At 43.8% G+C, this 22,563-nt stretch overlaps 1 protein-coding gene across 1 annotated transcript in view; it reads right to left on the bottom strand.

Moving 5' to 3' along the window:
* LOC139413418 (calcium-dependent secretion activator 1) overlaps positions 1-22,563 on the bottom strand; it is a 168,469-nt gene that overhangs the window by 5,385 nt on the left and 140,521 nt on the right. Inside the window, exons 24-31 of the mRNA XM_071160777.1 lie at positions 21,320-21,475; positions 20,820-20,967; positions 20,147-20,161; positions 19,698-19,772; positions 19,517-19,600; positions 19,055-19,087; positions 17,903-18,010; positions 1,939-2,043 (exon numbers count right to left, since the gene is read on the bottom strand). Of these exons, the coding sequence (XP_071016878.1) occupies positions 1,939-2,043; positions 17,903-18,010; positions 19,055-19,087; positions 19,517-19,600; positions 19,698-19,772; positions 20,147-20,161; positions 20,820-20,967; positions 21,320-21,475 (724 nt within the window). The remainder of the gene's footprint in view (positions 1-1,938; positions 2,044-17,902; positions 18,011-19,054; positions 19,088-19,516; positions 19,601-19,697; positions 19,773-20,146; positions 20,162-20,819; positions 20,968-21,319; positions 21,476-22,563) is intronic.

The raw sequence follows: 22,563 nt of genomic DNA, 5'->3' as shown, positions 1-22,563 counted from the left end.
TGTGATCATTTGACCCCACGGGGTGAGATCTTGCGTGGAGCCCCAGATCGAGGGAGATTATCAGTGGTCTTGTATGTCTTCCATTTCCTAATAATTGCTCCCACAGTTGATTTCTTCAAACCAAGCTGCTTACCTATTGCAGATTCAGTCTTCCCAGCCTGGTGCAGGTCTACAATTTTGTTTCTGGTGTCCTTTGACAGCTCTTTGGTCTTGGCCATAGTGGAGTTTGGAGTGTGACTGTTTGAGGTTGTGGACAGGTGTCTTTTATACTGATAACAAGTTCAAACAGGTGCCATTAATACAGGTAACGAGTGGAGGACAGAGGAGCCTCTTAAAGAAGAAGTTACAGGTCTGTGAGAGCCAGAAATCTTGCTTGTTTGTAGGTGACCAAATACGTATTTTCCACCATCATTTGCAAATAAATTCATTAAAAATCCTACAATGTGATTTTCTGGATTTTTCCCCCTCATTTTATCTGTCATAGTTGAAGTGTACCTATGATGAAAATTACAGGCCTCTCTCATCTTTTTAAGTGGGAGAACTTGCACAATTGGTGGCTGACTAAATACTTTTTTGCCCCACTGTATGTTAGGAGGAATAGGCCAAAATTCACCCAACTTATTGTGGGAATCTTGTGGAAGGCTACCTGAAACGTTTGACCCAAGTTAAACAATTTAAAGGCAATACTACCAAATACTAATTGAGTGTATGCAAACTTCTGACCCACTGGGAATGTGATGAAAGAAATAAAAGCTGAAATAAATAATTCTCTCTACTATTATTCTGACATTTCACATTCTTAAAATAAAGTGGTGATCCTAACTGACCTAAGACAGGGAATTTTTACTTGGATTAAATGTCAGGAATTGTGAAAAACTGAGCTTAAATGTATTTGGCTATGGTGTATGTAAACTTCCGACTTCAACTGTATATCCTATCCTATTGAACAAGCAACTTGAGTTAGCTATTTGAGTTTGTTTTTTTCCATATTGTTGTTTAATGTTGGTGGGGCATATTTTAATGTCTCCGGAATCACTATAATAAATTAAATGTTTTTTTGTGTATTTTTAACAGAGCAGAGATTTACTTTGAAGTGAAAAGTGTAGGAGTACAGGTGAACTCAGTCATTGACATTAACTTAGTGTCGTAGCAGGAAGATCGGAATGCAATGTAATCATGTATGCCGAAGTGGATCCAATAAGTACGTTGAAAACACTATGTGAAAAGCACTTTTTGTGTGGGTGTCCCTAACATTGCCAAAAGACAAAGAGCTGTGAATGGATAAGTGATTCACCAATCAGGGCCCTTGATGGGCTTAGCAACAGTAACAAGGAGTGAGGTGTAATGAAACTAGGGTCCGGTTGCCCTGGATAGAGTTACATTTTGTGTGGGTGGGACGTTCCTTTGCACCCATCAGGAACACGCCGTGTACGAGACAAAAACCTCATGGGGACCATGACACAACGTCCTGACGACTTCAGGCTACAATTTCCTGACGTTCCGGGGACATCCTATTGACCCATTTTTGTACTAAATCATCTGGCACTGAAACTATATGTCACATGTGAGGACAGATCCCATGCATATACAGGCCTCATCAGTCTCTGAGAGAACAGAAATAAATGTGTGACATGACGTTATCCTGGTAAGACTTGTTACTGTTCACACTGCACCAACATCACGCTGAAATATTAACACGGGACAGAGAAACAATGGTTGTCAGTACTAGGCTTCCTATCAAGCCATGAGAAGGTACAGTAGGTCACAACTCATTCAATATGGGTCACAGATTAAGAGAATATAAACATTTAATTTTAAAAATGAAATGATGTAATTCTACACTATTTGATTGTGAACCTTGATATATTACTTTGAATGAATGACCGATTGGTTTGGGATGCCCTGGAACTGCTGGCCTGCTGGCTGAGCTTGACTTACCTTGACTACTCTGATGAGGATCTTGAGTTGGTAGACATGGAGCTGTAGGTCCATCCGGTCAGTCAGCCACATACCCAGGAGGTTCATGGTGCTGGTGTACCATTGCTGCAACACACAAACACAACAGTCTCCAGCAAAACAGACACACAAACACACACGTACACACACAGACAACCAGAATACAGAACACACACAGACAACCAGAATACAGAACACACAGACAACCAGAATACAGAACACACAGAGCAGAACCAGCATTTCCTAGTAATTTACACAATTTGCCCTCTCTTTCTCCTGTCTTCATCCCCCTCTCATTCCATCTCTGTATTTCTCTCCATCTCAACAACCTTCTCTCAGTCTCTTTCACTCACTCATTACCCTCTGACTAACTGACTCCCTCTTGCTGTCGCTCCCTCTCTCAGCTGAGGGGAGAGTGAACTGGAATCACCTCTTCTATAACCGGAGTAGCTATAGCTGAGAGGCTCCAGATGTTTATCTGTGGGCTGAGTCCTGTTTGAAGTCTAATTGATTGGTAATGATCAGGGCAGGCTGATGCTAATCAGAGTGGACTAGCGCTCAACCGTCAGGCAGAGACAAGAAGAGAGGAGAACATATCTGGGATGACTCTTGAGTTTGTGTTGCTGGAACTTTCACACTGTCAATGAGAGGCCTTCTGCTGTGTCCTTTTTTACACTCGTGCAAAAAAGACTGTCATGAGATATGAGAACAATTTTTCAGGCCACAAGGCACCTTCTCTACCAGGGAGCTAGATAAAAAGTAGCTATCAGTATACAGTACTTCATGTTTCAAGAGAACATACCCCAGTAGGTACAACAGTACATACATCATCAGTTCCTTTTCTAGATGACAGTGTATGGCAGGGATCATGAACTAGATTCAGCCGCGGGTTGATTTATTCTTGATTGGATGGTCAGGGGGCCGAAACATAATTACAAATAATTTGTAGACTACAAATACTTGACTAAAACATTAACATTTTAAACCTTGCTTACATTTGTATACGATCACATATCTTGCTATTATGTGTGGAAATAATTCCCTGACTTGGGGAGCCAAATACAATCCCCAGTGGGCCAAAGTTGGCCTGTGGGCCGCCAGGTGGGGAACCCTGGTGTATAGCTTCTACCTGGAGTAGTGCTGGGGTAAGTAAGGGTACAACGTAAAGGCCTTCTCTGCGGGATGAATCACTGTGGGATCCTGCTGCATGTGTACCACTGTGGCAGCTTCCTCTCTGCCGCTCTGTGCCTGTGAAGGAATCGCCATGGCAGCAGGGCTGTGATCTCGCCCCTAGCACGACCCCACGCCGAGAGGCCAGGCCTGGTGTGACTGCTCTCGCTCTCCTCTTTTCACTCTGCCCTCCTTCCATCTCTCCTTGTCAGCCTCTCTTTCTCTCACCTTCATAACCTCTAAATAGGATTATTGTTTATTTAATTGTTAAAAACTTTAATTTAAGTAAATGGCAAAAAGCACAGGCATACCCTTTGTTAGTTTAGGATTTGGAAGAAAATAAAGCAGATCCGATCATATAAAGTGATCTATAACAGCACTTTGGTCCGCAATGATTTATGCTAGAAACAAGCTGTAAAATATCTGGGAAGAGGTGACACAGATGCATATGATGATGTCATTGTTTAGTTTCTTTTACATTCAGAGGCTGAGCTACAACCTTCTATAGACAAGGAGACAAAAAATGCACTTTGCTTGGGAAGTAATCTAATTCTGTCACTATCAATTGATTAAACTATTCACTTTCTGTACAATAGAAGATGTTTAAAACCAGGCAGCTTTTAGGGAAACACTTGATACCTACACTTCTTAGGTTAAGCCACGGAAGAAGAGTAGCCAGCAGTTAAAGCTTACATTTTTCAGCGTCGGTAGGCCTATTCTGTCTGGGGTGGAAAGGTATGCATAATTTTTGAAAGTAACCCATCATGGCTAAGATTCCTAATGATGTCTCAGATTGTATTATTTGCAAACAGGGACAGTTTCGTTGCAAACAATCACTGATTTGGCATTGGAGAAATATGATAAGATGAACACATAGGCCTATCTCTCAGTCCATTCTTAGCATGTAATTTCAGTAATTTGTGTGGTATTAAAAAAGATTCTGCTAATATGTAAAATAACGTAGAATTGCAAGACATTTTTATTAAATGCATTTTTTTCTCGGACCTTCAAATATGGTGATAGATTCATACAATACTTTTACTACGAAGGAGATCTTTCCACCCCTTCTCTTGTCCACGGTGGCCTGCGAAACCACAGCTTTCTGGCCCGCAGCCTGTGCACTTTCAAAATTCCTGCGTTGCCATGTAATGCTTACAGGACAATGAACAGTTTGTAAAAACTGCATATCTAAGGCTGTGGTCTGTCCAAGAAGTGAGGGTAAATGATATCATGTCCTCTACTATCACCTTTATATTTGAATGATTATTTTGGGTATAAGGGAGGGTCATTTGTTTTTTTCAAACGTTCAGGGAGGGTTTAGGTCAACTATATTTAGCTGAAGGGAGGGCAATCCATTTTTGATTTCAGGTCCAATTTTTCTTTTTTGTGTGTGTGTGTGAGGCGTGGTGCTCAAGGGAAACTCAGAGAGTGACAGACTCTGATGCCAGGCTTGTGAAATGAACAGTGATGGCACTCTTGCTTTGTTCCACTCTGAACAGACTAACAAACCCTAACAAATCTCTCAGAACAGATGAACACACCCAGGCACTCACTCTTTTTAGGCTCGATTGGGATCAGCAGGAGGCTAGCAATAGCTGACAGCCAAAACACGTGTAATATGGCTCTGAATATATAATGTCATAAACCAACAGGGATCAAATCTGTGACACTGTGACATTCTATCAAGTTCCATCTGATATTAGGGATTGGATAATGAAGGTGGTTTTGGATGGTTGTGTGTCTTTGCGTGTGTATATATGTGTGCGCCTACGGATGGGGGTTCCACTGCTTCATCACACACATACAAACATCTGCAGGTCCCGAAGAGGGGTTAAGAGCTGGGAGGCAGTGCAACCTCCTGCCCCCTGCAACACCAACCCCCCCACGCCCCTCCACCACCAAACACCACCACACACAACACCCCGCCTTGAACCTGGTGTTCACACTCATATATGACATGTTACAGGAAGCCATAACGCCTGGCAGGGGGGCAACCAACAGAATTCAGTGCAAATCTGCATACCCCTCCCCTCATATCCCAATGCATACACACATAAACACATACACCAGTCCCACTACGCCTTTGCGAGACTAGAACAGAGGACTGGTAAGGGGTCGGCTTAGGCCTTTGTCCTGGACCCCCAAAAAACACAAAAAGCAGGAATGCTGGAGCAGAGGCGGGGGCCCTTCCATGGGGGGTATAGGGGGATTACAAGCAACCTGTGACTCTGCCTCTTTCCGCCCTTGCTGGTGGTGATGTGTGTGTGCCTTTGTGTGCAAAGGTCTGTGTGTGTGCATGTGATTGTGTATGTGTCAGTGCTACAGACCAGATTGGATCTGGCCTGATGGAGCTTGGATCTTGTAGTAGGTGTGGTGTGTGTGTGTGTTAGTGCTCCACAGATTGGCCCTGGTTGGTGCAAGGCTGGGGTGTGTAGTAGGTGTCCTGCTGGGACCCAGCTGTGTCTGCAATTAGCGGGAGGCATGGAATGATGATTGTTGCCGTGACGATGTTAATGCAAAGTGACATGCTTACATTTAAAGGAGGGGAGGCCACTGTGTATCACAGAGACATTACGCACCAATACTTTTCCTTTTTAACACTCTCCCTCTCTCACACACACACACACACAAACACGCGCACGTGTGCATTCACTCAAGAACACACACACCCTCTGCTCTACAAGCTCCTTAAAATAAAAACAAAACAATCCTCAAAAATCCATTAAAGAGTGGTAGGGCCGATCAAAGGCACAACCTTTCTCCAGCACTCCTGGCCAGGGTGTCTACAGGGCTTTGTTAGTGGTTAAAAAGAGCTGTCCACACTGGTCTCCTGGCCCAGAGAGAGCTGGCAGCCAGGGCAGCTAAATTAGGCCCCCCAGCGGGCGGCTGAGGGGAGGACCCGGGGGTTGCGAAGTCTTTAAATCTGACTACAAGACATTATGCACTTACGACAAAGGGGCAGAGTAATCCTACCTGCTTGCTTTTCACCGCTGCTGCTTGCCTGTTATTGTCTGCTTTATAGCTCCTGAGAGGAGGCCCATTGATGACAGAACTCAATTACCATAGTAACTCACACCGGTGACCCCCAGGTCTCCCCCACCCCCCAAAAGAGCTGATCCCATAGGTAGTCCGTCCTTTCACAGGAAGCTGACGGCCCTATGCCGTGTCCCTCCACGCTGGCTGAGCACCACTGCTGCTGTGGCCCTCAGATCCTGCCAGCACCCTGCGCTCCGCTCACACCGCTCTCCTTTCTACTTCTCTAAACATAGAGCGCAGCACTCTGAAAGGCAAAATTGAAATAAAGTTTCAGGCTCAGCAAGTTTATGGGCTTCAAACTGTTCTGATTGTGCCGCATCTACAAAGGAGAGGCCGGCCAACGATTCGCACGCTTCAGCGCAACCTTAAGTGGAACAAAAATCCTCTGTGTGTGCCCAACCACTACTAAATCACTAAGATAGTCAGCCTTTCCTTTTAAAGAAATGTGAAATAAGTAAGGCTAACAATAAATGTTCTGTGCATATGTAACACAAGACTGACATAAATGTTTATATCAAAGGAAAGCAAGCGAGAACATTTTCCTTTGCAATCCGAGTCTCTTACAAAAACACCAGTCACATTACACTAGTTAGTGTCAGTTGAACCGATTACAGTGTCAAAATAAGAGTACTTTACAAAAACATGGTTAAAAAAAGAGAGAAAGCGCATATTCTGAGGAACTAAACGGTTGGAATTGTGGACTACACCGCGCCATTGAGTAAACACACAATAAAGGACAGAAAAGCTCAGTGAATAAGACCGAGCAAAGGCCTGAGCAAAGTGAGCCATACTCCTTTCAAAAGGCTGCTTAGAGGTGGATCGAGGGGCTCAGAATGATGGGTAAAACACTTGTGGACTTCAGACTATAGGGGGAACGAAATGGAATAAGCCAGCAAGCACTTGAGGATCCCGCCGAGCACCTGAATGGGAAGGAGGGGAGGGGGGAAGAGAGGGGGTGCAGAAGGTGAATGGCCTGCCTTTTGGGACCAATTTGTTTCTTTTCACCCTTTCCCCCTGCCTCTCCGCTGACAGATGTACAAAGAGGGACCCGCGCTGAGCCTCTCATCCACATGCACCGGCAAGCAGCTGTCACTTTTGTCAGACAAGTTAATCAAACAAATGCCACCATACCTCCCTTTCGATAGAGAGCGAGAGACAGAGGAAAACAGAGAAAGAGAGAGAGAGGAGAGCGAAACAGAGAAAATGGTGTGTGTGTATGTGTGATCAACCAATCCTGTCACCCCCCTTCCCCCAACAGGAGGACTTGTCCCACTCAACATAAAAGACAGCTCCATTTAACTTCCATTTCCCTCATCTTATGTTATTCATCCATTCCTTTCCTCATTTGGTGTTGACCACTGACATGGACCTCTGGCCAGGAGGGATTTATGCCAGAGTCCAAGATCACAGTGAGGGTAGATGGATGGATGGATGGGGGGAAACAAAATGCTCCCTCAGTAATTATAAAGAGTCTAAGCTGCTTACAGACGTCATTAAAAGGAAGCGAAAGCTTTTGACATGCTTTCAACAGTTGCATTGAGTCTATATACTACCTGTTTGTTATCCTTAGTCTTATTTTATTCTGGCCTTCTATCATCCAGATTCTTCATTATCCATTCCAAAGCCTCTTTTCACCATTGGTTTATATCAACATAAAGAGATTATTAACTGGCATGAAAAACAATAAGCATTGCGTTCATAATGAGATGTATCATGGCTTTACATGGGACAAATGCATCTTCCTCTTGCTATTGGATTCATACACAATATATCTACGACTGGCATGCATTGTGTTAACATGTCCTCAACCTCCTAAAAACATTTCTTCAACCAGATTTGTGACTACGTAGATTTTCCCAGAGTCAATGACGCTTTTGTTTAAATAGTAAACATGTTTGCTTCTCTTTTTGTAAATGTCATTTGATATGAAGTTAATCCAATTGATAAAGGAAGATCAACAACACCCCCCCCCCCCCCCCTCATGAATATTGTATAGTATTCAATAGGGCAAATACAGTATTTCATTCTACATTATGTATTTTTTCACAGTAAAAGTGAAAAACTAAATCCCCAAAATGAAACCCTGACTGGTAAACAACAGAAACATCAACCAAAACATGTGCTTTCTTTTCACACCCTAGTGTAAATAGAAACACACGCATGTCTGTCCCAAGCAATTATACTATACATTCATTGCATTATAAAAAAGTTAAACAAATATATAGATTACAAAAACTAAAATACAATGTATAGCTAACATTGAAAGTTTGTATTTGTATTTATTCTGCAGCAAAATTAAGGCAGTTTATACAATTATAAAAACATTACAATACATTCACAGATTTCACTACACACTGTGTGCCTTCAGGGACCTACTCCACCATTACCACATATCTACAGTACTAAATCCATGTGTATGTATAGTGAATATGTCATTGTGTGTGTCTGTGCCAATGTTTGTGTTGCTTCACAGTCCCCGCTGTTCCATAAGATGTTTTTTCGTCTGTTTTTTTAAATCTAATTTTACTGCTTGCGTCAGTTACTTGATGTGGAATAGAGTTTCATGTAGTCAATGGCTCTATGTAGTACTGTGTGCCTCCCATAGTCTGTTCTGGAATTGGGGACTGTGAAGAGACCTCTTGTGGCATGTCTTGTGGGGTATGCATGGGTGTCCGAGCTGTGTGCCAGTAGTTTAGACAGACAGCTCGGTGCATTCAACATGTCAATACCTCTCTTAAATAAAAGTAGTGATGAAGTCAATCTCTCCTCCATTTTCAGCCAGGAGAGATAGCCATGCATATTATTAATATTAACTCTCTGTGTACATCCAAGGGCCAGCCATGCTGCCCTGTTCTGAGCCAATTGCAATTTTCGCAAGTCCTTTTTTGTGGCACCTGACCACACGACCTTGTAATCAAGGTGCGACAAAACTAGGGCCTGTAGGACCTGCCTTGTTGATAGTGTGGTTAAGAAGGCAGAGCATTGCTTTAATATAGACAGACTTCTCTCCATCTTAGCTACTACTGCATCAATATGTTTTGACCATGACAGTTTACAATCTAGGGCTACTCCAAGCAGTTTAGTCATCTCAACTTGCTCAATTTCCACATTATTTATTACAAGAATTAGTTGAGGTTTTGGGTTTAGTGAGTATTTTGTTCCAAATACAATGCTTTTAGTTTTAGAAGTATTTAGGGCTAACTTATTCCTTGCCACCCACTCTGAAACTAACTGTAGCTCTTTGTTGAGTGTTGCAGTCATTTCAGTCGCTGTAGCAGCTGACGTGTATAGTGTTGAGTCATCTACATACATAGACACTCTGACTTTACTCAAAGTCAGTGGCATGTCATTAGTAAAAAAATTAAAAAGCAAGGGGCCTAAACAGCTACACTGGGGAATTCCTGATTATAACTGGATTATATTTGACAGGATTCCATTAAAGAACACACCTCTGTGTTCTGTTAGACAAGTAACTCTTTATCCACATTATATCAGGGGGTGTAAAGCCACAACACATACGTTTTTCCAGCAGCAGACTATGATCAATAATGTCAAAAGCTGCACTGAAGTCTAACAAGACAGCCCTCATCATCATTTTATCAACCAATTTCTCTCAGCCAATCATCAGTCATTTGTGTAAGTGCTGTGCTTGTTGAGTGTCCTTCCCTATAAGCATGCTGAAATTATGCTGTCAATTTGTTTACTGCCTTGTATCTGGTGAAACACATTTTTCCCAGATGTTTACTAAGGGTTTTCTAACAGTCTGATCGGTCGGCTATTTGAGCCAGTAAAGGGGGCTTTACTATTCTTGGGTAGCGGAATGACTTTAGCTTCCATCCAGGCTTGAGGGCACAAGCTCTCTAGTAGGATTAAATTGAAGATGTGGCAAATAGGAGTGGCAATATTATCTGTTATTCTCCTCAGTAATTTTACATCCAGATTGTCAGACCCCGGTGGCTTGTCATTGTTGATAGACAACAATAATATTTTCACCTCTTCCACACTGACTTTACGGAATTCAAAAATACAATTCTTGTTTTTCATAATTTGGTTTGATATACTTGGATGTGTAGTGTCAGCGTTTGTTGCTGGCATGTCATTCCTAAGTTTGCTTATCTTGCCAATGAAAGTAGTTTGCAATATCAGTGTGCTTCGTGACGAATGAGCCATCTGATTCATTGAATGAAGGAGCCGAGTTGGCCTTTTCACCCAAAATTTCATTTGAGGTGCCTCAAAGCTTTATACTGTCATTATTTATGTAATTTATCATTGTTTCATAGTGTAGTTTATTTTTTATTTAGTTTAGTCACATGATTTCTTAATTTGCAGTATGTTTGCCAATCAGTTGGGCTGCCAGACTTAATTGCCATACCTTTTGCCTCATCCTCTCAACCATACAATTTTTCAATTCCTCATTTTCTTAATGGGTGCGTGCTTATTAGTTACTGGAATAAGTAGTTTCATAAATGTGTCAAGTGCAGCGTCTGGTTGCTCCTCGTTACACACCACAGACCAGCAAATACACTATATTAGGCCCATCCTTTGGAACTTTGGTTTTCCTAGATATGGCTAATATATTGTGATACATCGCATCCTACATCCTACCACTTTAAAGCAAATATCTGCAGCATTAGTAAAGATGTGATCAATACATGTTGATGATTTAACTCCTGTGCTCTTTGTAACTACCCTGGTATGTTGACTGTAATCTCCTCAACAAAGAAACAAAGCAGGATCATCACTCTTGGTCTAACTAGAGCCTTCAATCCTTCATTCTCTCATTTCTGTCCTTTAGCTTGTTTATCTGGCTCTCCTCTCCGTCTACCTGACCCACCCTGGCTCTCCTCTCCGTCTGCCTGACCCGCCCTGGCTCTCCTCTCCGTCTGCCTGACCCACCCTGGCTCTCCTCTCCGTCTGCCTGACCCGCCCTGGCTCTCCTCTCCGTCTGCCTGACCCGCCCTGGCTCTCCTCTCCGTCTGCCTGACCCACCCTGGCTCTCCTCTCCGTCTGCCTGACCCACCCTGGCTCTCCTCTCCGTCTGCCTGACCCGCCCTGGCTCTCCTCTCCGTCTGCCTGACCCACCCTGGCTCTCCTCTCCGTCTGCCTGACCCGCCCTGGCTCTCCTCTCCGTCTGCCTGACCCGCCCTGGCTCTCCTCTCCGTCTGCCTGACCCACCCTGGCTCTCCTCTCCGTCTGCCTGACCCACCCTGGCTCTCCTCTCCGTCTGCCTGACCCACCCTGGCTCTCCTCTCCGTCTGCCTGACCCACCCTGGCTCTCCTCTCCGTCTGCCTGACCCACCCTGGCTCTCCTCTCCGTCTGCCTGACCCGCCCTGGCTCTCCTCTCCGTCTGCCTGACCCACCCTGGCTCTCCTCTCCGTCTGCCTGACCCGCCCTGGCTCTCCTCTCCGTCTACCTGACCCACCCTGGCTCTCCTCTCCGTCTGCCTGACCCGCCCTGGCTCTCCTCTCCGTCTGCCTGACCCACCCTGGCACTCCTCTCCATCTGCCTGACCCACCCTGGCACTCCTCTCCATCTGCCTGACCCACCCTGGCTCTCCTCTCCGTCTGCCTGACCCGCCCTGGCAGTTAATTTTGCGTGCTGCACAAGAAGCTCAAATTGATTAAACTGTTCACTTGGCTCTGCGCTTGGCGACAGGATCCTGAAAAAGTGTTAAAGTGTCTAGGACAGTGAAGTGGTATTGCAGCAGGTCTGTCAGTTATCCTCATCCTCATCATCACCACAAGCACAAACCAGCAGCAACATCAAAAGTAACAGCAGCAGCGCAATCTCAATCGAACCAAACCCCTCCTGCTCTCCCCTCCATTGCCCTTGGCAGTCGTGAACCAGTTCCCTGCGTTGCGATTAAAGCGTTTTAACTTCGTCATAAAGTGCAATCTAGCAGATCTGATAACTACCAAGGTCAACGGAAATACTTCAAATCAATCAATGAGCTGGGCCTAATCCCCAGGAGGCAGATTAAGTCTATAATTGACCCGTGTAATCCGTGTATCTGTGGTTGGCCAGGGAACAACTGAACCCAGTGCCGGCCGGGCACCATGCCTCCCAAAATCTCCCAAAATGCACTGGAGGCTGGAGGCTCACACCAGGCAGCTAGAATATCAGTGCAGTGCTGGATTTGGCCTTGACTAAAGAGATGGCTGTTTTAATCACTGATCTCTGGGCCAGCCGCATTAAGTCGATGAGCGTTAAGCACAGCTGTTTTAATCCTCTTCTCTTCAGCTGTTCTTTCAAGAACTACCAGAGAGGAGGAGGGGATGTGGGGTGAAGAAAACAAATTATTTGTTCCTCTCCCCCACACACTCGCTCACTCCATCCAGCTCCCACCCTTTCCCTGCCCCTGAACTTAACAAACTTAGCCATCTGACTGTGAGTTTCATCTCTTTAGCACTGTATACAATTTGGTGCCGCTTAGGCAGCTTGGAAAAAGAAAAATTGCTCCTCTGTAAAACCTATAGCACATCACAAAAGCCATCTGTACTTTGAGAACAGTCCTGTAAGATTAATCATTACTGTTGAATAATACCCGCATCACTCTCCCCAAACACAAAAACACACACATACAGACATACACACACACATACACAGACGCACAAACACACACATCCAGTACACCTGTCCGAGCCTCAATTTTCACAAACAAAAATGTATTATTAAAGAGATCATAGAATGATTGGATTCATGGTGAGGATCGTGGCATGTAACAATGGCCTGAATCAAATAGTATTTTTCTTCTCACTGATTGCAATAACAATTCAGAATTTTGTTTTGTTTTACCCTCTTGACATTGGCACAGAGCTATAGCTGTTTTTACTGATGTTATGGTTTACCAGCCCCCCCTGCCATCCAATCTGTCACAACATAGGCCTTATTCACTTTCTAATATGTCTCCAATCATAATTCATTTCTTGGGTGTTGTTATTTTCCGAACATATTAAATTATGCCCATATGGTCAGTCTGATGTCAAACGGCATCCCAGGCTAAAGTCAGTGCTTCTGACATGTATTTAAATGAAGTGAACCATATCCTTATTGTGTCTGATATGACATCTACTGACGTCTTCAAGAAATCCATGTCTCCACCCTAATTAACCCTGAGGGGACATAAGGTATGCTTCCAGATCAACTGGCTCCAAAACACACACATGCACAATTACATTTAAACCCTTGACCAAATGTCATCAGGACCCAAGGGATTAGGGTAGGAGAAACAATTGAAAACAGACATTTTCCTTAGAGGAACGTCTTATGTTGTTACTCCTCAGAGCAGTTGCTCAGGTCTAAGGCTGAGGGTGGGTATTAGAATGGAGGAAGGAATGAAGGAAGGGTTCAGGCCACACCCATACCACTAAATGTGACCTTAACCTTTATAGGGCTAAGACATTCCCTCCACGCATCTGATTGGTCTTTTGGCTCCTTCTAAATCATCTATTCTAAACGGGCACCAAATGTACCAACTCAACGTGGTACGTAAATCATTGCAGGTCAAAGGGAGATCAAAAGACAGAAGAGAGAATTTCGATCTTTGGTTTTTGTCTAGATGTGTAAAATGTACATGAGGGATATTAATTTATAGAGGCATTGTGTGATTTGAAAGTAATCGCCTCATGATCAGCAGTACAGAGAATAATAATGTTATTTTCAAGGTCAGCATCTAAATCTCTTAATTTGTTTTATATTATGATAAAATAGTACAGGATTTAAATCTTGCCTTCTGATAATCTATTATGGGATGACATCAAAACACCTGAAATGCAAATCAATTTCATATTATGTTTAAGTGGATATCATGGATGGGTAGCATTTTTGTTTTATTTCTTGAAAATAAAAATATCCCAGCAAAAAAGTATTTATCAAAGATAAATATATTTTGATTACACTTAACTTTAATATTGGCTGTTCACCTGTTTTTTTGTCATAGAAATAACATGGTTGGAATGGTAATAACTTCATGAATACCTAATAATTATGTTATAATTTATCCCTCCCAAAAAACACATGAAATCTTAAAGGTCCAGTTTAGTCAAAATTCAGTTTTCCTGTGTTTTGCATCATATTGTACAGCTGATAAAACTATTTGATTAGTGTTATTCGCTGATAGTTGCTGGTTGAATATGCAATCTACACAGGACCTTCTAATCAGCAGGTTTGCACGGGAGGAAGTTTACGCTTTCCATGGTGTAAATTGGTTAATAGACCAACAACAAATATAGTTCCAAACCTCTCTGCCAATAACAGCTATTTTTCAGTTTTCCCCTCCCAGACAGTCCGGGGAAAATTCTTGCTTGAGAATTAGTTTTTTTGCTAATTTCTTTGCCCATTTTAACATAAATCTATTAGAGTAAAATTCTTAATTGTTACCCAGAAATGATTTTATATTGATATTAAAACGGCTGTATTGGGCCTTTGGTTATGTCTGACAGGATGCATATTTTGTTTACAGACAACAGCACGTGCTACTTTATAATTAGTTATAGAATAAATTATTATCCCTGGAAATAAAAGAACAAAACAAACAATTCCCATCCTTTTTTTTACAGAACAGATGCCCCCTCCCGCTCTCTGTTTAAAAGTGGTATGATCCCCATGTTCTTTAGTCCTTTCTATAAAGTGTTATCGGGGGTGTCGGTGAAGGCAGACATTTATGTCTAAGAAGCAGTAAGGCTGAAGTTATATGTTCCTAGACTATGTCGTTTGGCGGAGCCTCAACATTTGGGCACAATTTTGACAGCTTAACAATGTGGAGATGTTGCAAAAACCGACTAATAGTATTTTAAGAGCTATGTAGAGTAATTCAAACGCTAGTGTCTGTTTTGGCAACATCCCTGCACTCTTGACCCTGAGTGGCGCAGCGGTCAAAATTACTACATCGCAGTGCTGATGCGTCCCTACAGACTGGGGTTCAATCCCAGGTTGTGTCACAGCCGGCTGTGATCGGCAGCCCCATATGACGGTGTACAATGGGCCCAGCGCCTTCCGGGATAGGGGAGTGTTTAGCCAGGGGGCTTTCCATGGCTCACCACACTCTAGTGACTCCTTGTGGCAGGGCCGGTCGCATGCAAGCTGACTTGGTCGTAAGTCGAATTGTGTTTCCTTTGACACATTGGTGTGGCTGACTTCCGGGTTAAGTGAGCAGTGTAATAAGAAGTAGCACGGCCAGACGGGTCATGTTTCGGGGGATGCATGACTCGACCTTTGCCTCTCTCGAGCCCATTTGGGAGTTGCAGTGATGAGCCAAGGTCATAATTTGGGGATAAAATGGGCAAAAGAAAATAGGCTTGTGACCAGACCACCCTGACCATGTCTGATCTTGGTAGCTAAGCAGGGTCAGGCCTGGTAGTACATGGACGGGAGAACGCCTGGGAATACCAGGTGCTGTAAGCTTAAAAAATAAAAGTGTTGTACGAATGCCAATGAGGTTGTTAAGGGAGGGATGCTGAGTGCATGCATGTATGTATGGGGTGAATCTCGAGGGAGATGGGCCTTGCTAGTAGATGTACACAGAAAGATTATTTGACTCTGAATCATGCCACTGGACATAATGTGTTAAAACAATCTGACATGAGAGATAAGTTCCATTTCAAAATATATAGCTAGGTGGGAAAGTGTTTGCAAAGTAAAGCTGAAAGAAATGTTGAAAGGCATTGTGGTTCAAGTGAGAAAAAAAAAGAGATGGAAGGAAAGGGAAAATACACAGAAAACCAAGGGCGTTTTTATGCTTTTTGATCCCTGAGCATGAACGCATAGAAACAGCAGCATCACGCCTTGGTCATATTGAGCAGAGACAAGAAAAGGACAACATAGAGGAGTCCTACAGCGCAGCAAGACACCTTCATACGCCACAGTACTGCCAGAGGGAGAACAGATAGAGAGTGACATATATGTAGAGAGAGAGGCCTCTGCTATAATCAGAAAAGAAATGCTCTTCTGAGAGAAGACAATACAAGCCAAACAGCAGGTCAAAGCAGCAAGAGAAACAAACATGGAGAAGAGACACTTTCACTCAGAGAAGACTGATAAGATAGAAGGCAGGTCATGCCAGCAGGCCTTAGGGGAAGCCACACACACACACGCATATAACACCCACCCTCACACGCGCACAGGTGCAATCTGAGGCTCTCACCCCAAAAAGAGTTGTGGACAAATTGGTCAACATGCATCAGAGGATTATTTAGATAACCAGGTTTCGGGCTATTCCTTAAGACAGTGTTCTCTTTTCTCATTTCCCCCCCCCCCACTTTATTCACTCTCAAATACAAACTCATTATCTTTCTCTCTTTCCCTTTCTTCCGTTATTTCTTTCTTTCTCCCCATCCTTCCTAAGCCCTCATTACAATAAGCCCTGGGTCAGAGGCCCTCCTTTCTGTTTGTCGTTCCTAAGAGGAAGATTTCGTTGGAGGAAGCCCTCATTGTCAAAATGGGACAGTTCCAAATGTCTTGTATATAGTCCAATGTGGGGGACGGGTCAGCAGTGTGTGGGGGAACGGGTCAGCAGTGTGTGGGGAAACGGGTCAGCAGTGTGTGGGGAACGGGTCAGCAGTGTGTGGGGAACGGGTCAGCAGTGTGTGGGGGACGTGTCAGCAGTGTGTGGGGAACGGGTCAGCAGTGTGTGGGGAACGGGTCAGCAGTGTGTGGGGAACGGGTCAGCAGTGTGTGGGGAAACGGGTCAGCAGTGTGTGGGAAACGGGTCAGCAGTGTGTGGGAAACGGGTCAGCAGTGTGTGGGGAAACGGGTCAGCAGTGTGTGGGAAACGGGTCAGCAGTGTGTGGGGAATGGGTCAGCAGTGTGTGGGGAAACGGGTCAGCAGTGTGTGGGAAACGGGTCAGCAGTGTGTGGGGAATGGGTCAGCAGTGTGTGGGGAAACGGGTCAGCAGTGTGTGGGGAAACGGGTCAGCAGTGTGTGGGGAAACGGGTCAGCAGTGTGTGGGGGAACGGGTCAGCAGTGTGTGGGGGAACGGGTCAGCAGTGTGTGGGGAACGGGTCAGCAGTGTGTGGGGAAACGGGTCAGCAGTGTGTGGGAAACGGGTCAGCAGTGTGTGGGGAACGGGTCAGCAGTGTGTGGGGAAACGGGTCAGCAGTGTGTGGGAAACGGGTCAGCAGTGTGTGGGGAACGGGTCAGCAGTGTGTGGGGAAACGGGTCAGCAGTGTGTGGGGAAACGGGTCAGCAGTGTGTGGGGAAACGGGTCAGCAGTGTGTCGGGAAACTGATCAGCATAAGCCGACCTACTAACCCTAACCTTTTGATCTGATTATTAATGTTGGTACAGATCAATTAATGGAAGAACACAAGGTATTCTAACGGCTGAAGACATAATTTAGACTGGGGAATTGTAAAGACGGTATTAAGTCATCCTATAGGAGGGCATTCTATTGTGTGGACTTTAATTGACAAACCCCTGTTTGCTGACTCGCAGAGAGAGAACACTGCTTAAGATAATCCTCCTCAAGATTTTGCACTTCTCAAACAAGAGATAAACAGAAGATGCAGAACACTTCAGTAGAAAAGACACAGGCTAAAGCACAGTGTATTCAGTATGGAGGGAAGAGTTAGAAGTAAAACAAGGGGTAGAAACAGAGAGAAGGAGAGAAAGAGCTACTTGTACAGCTGCGGAAGAAAAGCCAGAGAGCTGTTCAAAATGAGACTTATCCCTCTGAACCAACTGTTTTATCACATATTGGAGAGCCTCCCCCTGTAAGGGAGGAGACGGCATTGGTTACTTACGGCAAATAACCTTTCTACATACACCTCCTCATTGACCTTATCCCGCAGCATGTCCTGAGAATGGCGCACAAAGGTCACGTAACCGTCTGCAATGTCCATCCCAGGCTTCTGCAGAACGTGAGAGAGAGAGAGAGAGAGAGAGAGAGAGAGTTGAGAACAAGAGGGAAAGAGTAATTAGCCCCCAAAAAACGAATTCATTGTCTCACCAAGGCACCGAAACCCGTTTACCTCATAATAAACATGATGGAGACCAGCAAAGTGACATAAGTTATTATCAACTGTTATGTCATGTCAAGCTCTAAGACATGCATATGAAACACTGACAGGTATTAAAATAAACATTCAACCCAAAGTGTTATCAAATTGTCATTTTCAACTCAGAAAAAAAAAGTATTAAAATGTACAGTTGACATCTCTGGAGAGGTGTTTCATTTGCAGTGCATATAGACCCCGGGCTATGGCTGTCTTTTCACTGAACTTCCTATTAGAGATATGTACTTGGCCCAGAATCATCTGTCACAGGCTGGGCACGTGCAAAGTGAACAGAAGAACCAGGAACACGTGATCAGGCTGCTGAACAGACTGTTAGGAGGGCTGCCATTTCTCATGCCATCTCAATTATTCAAACAGGACAATGCGTTTGCAAATAAGACACTCAATTTGTGTGTGTGTGGGTGTGTGTGTGTATTTCCCCCTCGCGCCTCTTCTCCGGTATATGAAACACATCCTTTGTGCCAGCGGACGAGGTCATATGAATTTGTATTACCCGCTGTAAACTGAACTTAGTTAACACATCCCTGAGTGGTTCCAAAGGGTGCAAATTAGTATGTTTCTCCAGTGTAATTTCATTTTGTGCTTTAAGCAAACAATTACCATGCAGAAACTAGGGCTCTGGCCCTGCGGACATAAGAGGCCCAATCACAGATCCACCGACAAAGGCATACATTTAAAAAGTGACGTGTTGAGCTTTTGTGGGTTTTTGTTACACAACACAACAGAGACACTCACAATGACATGCCTAGCTGGCTGTTTTTGCCCAGATCCATATCAGGGAAGATGGAATGACACACACACAAACACGTACACACACACACACTTGGACTGGGACAAGAAAAACACAAGTACTGATAATAACGCTCTTCTTCCACTTACAGGTACATCCACATACTTTGATGCAGCTTTCACCTTGAAATGAGACAGAGAGTTTAGGTGAGAAGGAAAGATTTGAGATTCCAACTGTGCCAATTCTCTTCATTGCAAAAACTGTATACTGTGAGTGTAGCTTCAGTGTGTGACTGCAATATGCTTAAGTGAGTCATGCCAGGAAATGTAATAACATAGTTCACTCAAAAAAAAATGTAGACTTCTATTACAATGTTCAGGAAACTACTAAAATACTGTTTCAATATACCTTTTCATGCATTGGGAGTGTTATCATGAGCAAAATGAGGCAGAGAGCTGTGCATTCTCTGAACATATATTTGCTAAAGGTACAATATTTGAACAAGACTAATCCTACCCTATGATGATTAAAATCATTTCAAGATCAGGGTCCAGTTCTGTATGCAGTGTACGATGAGAAAGAGGGGAACGAGAGAAGGAGTGCGTTCTTACTGTGAAAGAGAGGAAGGAGGAGAAGAGAGTGCCCTCGTCGTATCTGGACAGTTTGGCTAGGACACTCTCTAGAATGACCACAAACTAACAGACAGGGAGTTATGTTACTGGCAAGTCCAACACATTAAAAACAACATTCATTTAATATCACTTTCAGATGTGAGTAAGACAGCAACAGCACCTTTGCTACCAGTAAGGTGATCATCTCCTTCACAGTTTCCTCTATGAGAGCGTCGATTTGGGAATGGTACTGTCTCTGTCAGGAGAGAGACATGTTAGTCACGACGTCCAAATCCAGCGTCCCTCCCTTCCCTTCTGTTTGTTGCTACCAGGTCTCACAGTAGGCCAGTATGCTAATCAGTAGTATGACAGCATTCCTTTGTCTTCACGTGAGCCATGTAAAAGACCTCAGACTAATTAATTCTGCGCTGATAATTGGTATCTGTCTCTAGATTGTGCAGCGATGAGAACTGTCAAATCTACCCCATGTATATTCAGTACCATCTACACACATGCTAATGAAATCAAAACATTTCAAGTGTTGGAAGACTGGGGAACACTGCATTGACGGCTATTTATACATTTGGGAACTGGGAGTGAGATTTCAATTGAATTGTTAGCCACACTTACCCAATCTCTAACAAACTTTCACAAGATAGAGAAAAGAAATGAAAAGATGACCGTGAAAAAAGCAAACGACTACAGCAAAAGCACATATTCAAGCAAAAGCTAAATCAGGAGACAGCAATCACAGTAAGTGCCATTGAAACTAATGTCAGTGAAAACCTTGACAGAAATACATACAGTATACAGAAGGGACTACCTTACAACATGTATTGTATAAGCATAGCATTACATAATATAAGCAAATAGAACGAAATGAAAGCATAGAAATGCTGATACTAATTGACCTGGAGCTCCTGAATCCATGTAATTTTAAGAGAATACACATCTAACACACAGCTGGTGAGCACAAAATGATTTTCCCAAAGTGCATTGGTACTGCTCCAGGGTGGATACTGATCTGTATATCCAGTGCAACATGCTCAGTGATATAGCATATAAATCAGTGAGTGAAAGAGAAATCATTGAAATCACTTTTAGACATCAATAGAATGATTTACATTATATTACATCTAGAATATAATAGGTAGAAACTGTGTTGGTCTGATGCTGTGCAGATGGAGGTGGACTGGTATCTGATGTCTGATCTAAGACTGGTGTCTGATGCCTGATCTAAGACTGGTATCTGACGTCTGATATAAGACTGGTTACAGACTATAGGGATGAAGGAATCCTCTACCTCCTGTCCCAGCTCCATGGCACACAGCTTGGCTGACTGGGCCTTGGCATCCACCATCACGTTGAACATGGTGCAGATGGACTGAGGCACGCGGAGGTCTGTGGTCCGACTGCTCTTCTGGAGCTTGGCCTCAAAGGCCACCCTCGTTCTGGAGACAGGGACAGAGAAAGGAGAGAGGTTGTGGAGCACTATACACGGACCTACAATGTCTGTGTGTGTAATGTTTTAATCTATACTTGCTATTTCTAGAAAGTTTAAGGTTATAATTAGGGTTAGAATTAGGTATAGTGTTAGGGTTAGGAGCTAGGGTTAGGTTTAGGGTTAAGGTTAGGTTTTTGGGTTAAGGTTAAGGGTTAGGGTTAAGGTTTGGGTAAGGGTTAGGGAAAATAGGATTTTGAATGGGATTGAATTGTGTGTCCCCACAAGGTTAGTGGTATATGTGTATGTGTGTAATTGTGTGTAAGCAAGTGCAAGGGTCCAATTCAGGAGCGTTCTCTCACCGTTTGACGCAGGACTCAATCATGTCGCTGGACATGAGTTTGAGCCTGCTCTCCAGGTGTTTGCCAAACTCCTCCTCAGGCCAGTGCAGGTCTCTGATGAAGGTCTGCAGTGCATCCAGCTTCCAGAACAGATCCTCGGATGTCCCCGAGCCATTACTGGGCAGGAAGAACGGGGCACAGGTCAGGGGTCACAGCTAAGAGGTTAAACGTTAGAGCACTGTTACAGGAGAACAGGAGAACACATGGGGGGTAGAGGACTACATCAAGGATCAGAGAGGATGGGCAAATCTAGGTCTCAGGATTCCATTTGTTTGGGTTATTTTCACCATTTACCGATTGGTTCTAAAATATTTTGAATGGAAGATACTATATCTTTGATCTATTCCTGGCCAATGAGGTTCTATGAATTGTGTTCATCAAGGTCCCAATCAGTGTATGGTAAAAATAAACAGACATGAGTATGTCTTTGACCAATTAATAACCTCAGAGTTGAGTAGTTATCAAAACCAGGGAAAGAGTAGGGGTCCATGCACACTGCAGGTTGGTCAGTTAGTTAGTGCACTCTGGGAAAACACACAAGGAATGGTGGGGTTGCTTTCTGATGCGGTGATGGAGACTGTATCCCACTCCCATTCCCTGTCCCCTGTCCCCCAAACCCTGTAGAAAGAGAGAGCAGATCTCTCCAGCCATACAGGTCTCTCCAGACACGCAGGGGCCTCCTCACAACTAGTGCCCACAGGTAAGAGCTCCAACACAGGGTAAACAGGGACTTATCCTCCCTAGCACACTGTGGCAGACTGGAGATCAGATACATGTGATGGAAAGACACAAATTAAATACTTTTAAACACTAGCTTGGGTAGGGCCTCATTTAATAATGATGTATAATTTAGCATTTCCCATTCTTGGTGTTTTCCAATCATCTTAAAATGTAATTTGTGTCTTTCCACCCTTCAGTTCAAACACATGCAGTAGGAGGAAAATGAAAAGCCATTGATGGTTCTCCATTTTGAAACACTGCCTACTCTAACCCCACTCCCCATGCTAGGGCCTTGGCATGAACATGGCTGCAGGTAGAACAATAAGAACACTGGGACAACTTGGATCCTGGAAAAAGAACATCAGATCACAGGCAGTGTTTTACTACATATTTTAGAATAGGCTGAGCCTGTTTATTCCTAATTATCAACAATGTGGTTGTGTCAAGGCTGTGTTTGAGTTTTATTTTGTGGGGTGAGATTGGCT

This window comes from Oncorhynchus clarkii, chromosome 7, assembly GCF_045791955.1.
Source record: "Oncorhynchus clarkii lewisi isolate Uvic-CL-2024 chromosome 7, UVic_Ocla_1.0, whole genome shotgun sequence".
Lineage (NCBI taxonomy): Eukaryota > Metazoa > Chordata > Actinopteri > Salmoniformes > Salmonidae > Oncorhynchus > Oncorhynchus clarkii.
This window is presented reverse-complemented; position numbering and strand designations above follow the sequence as displayed.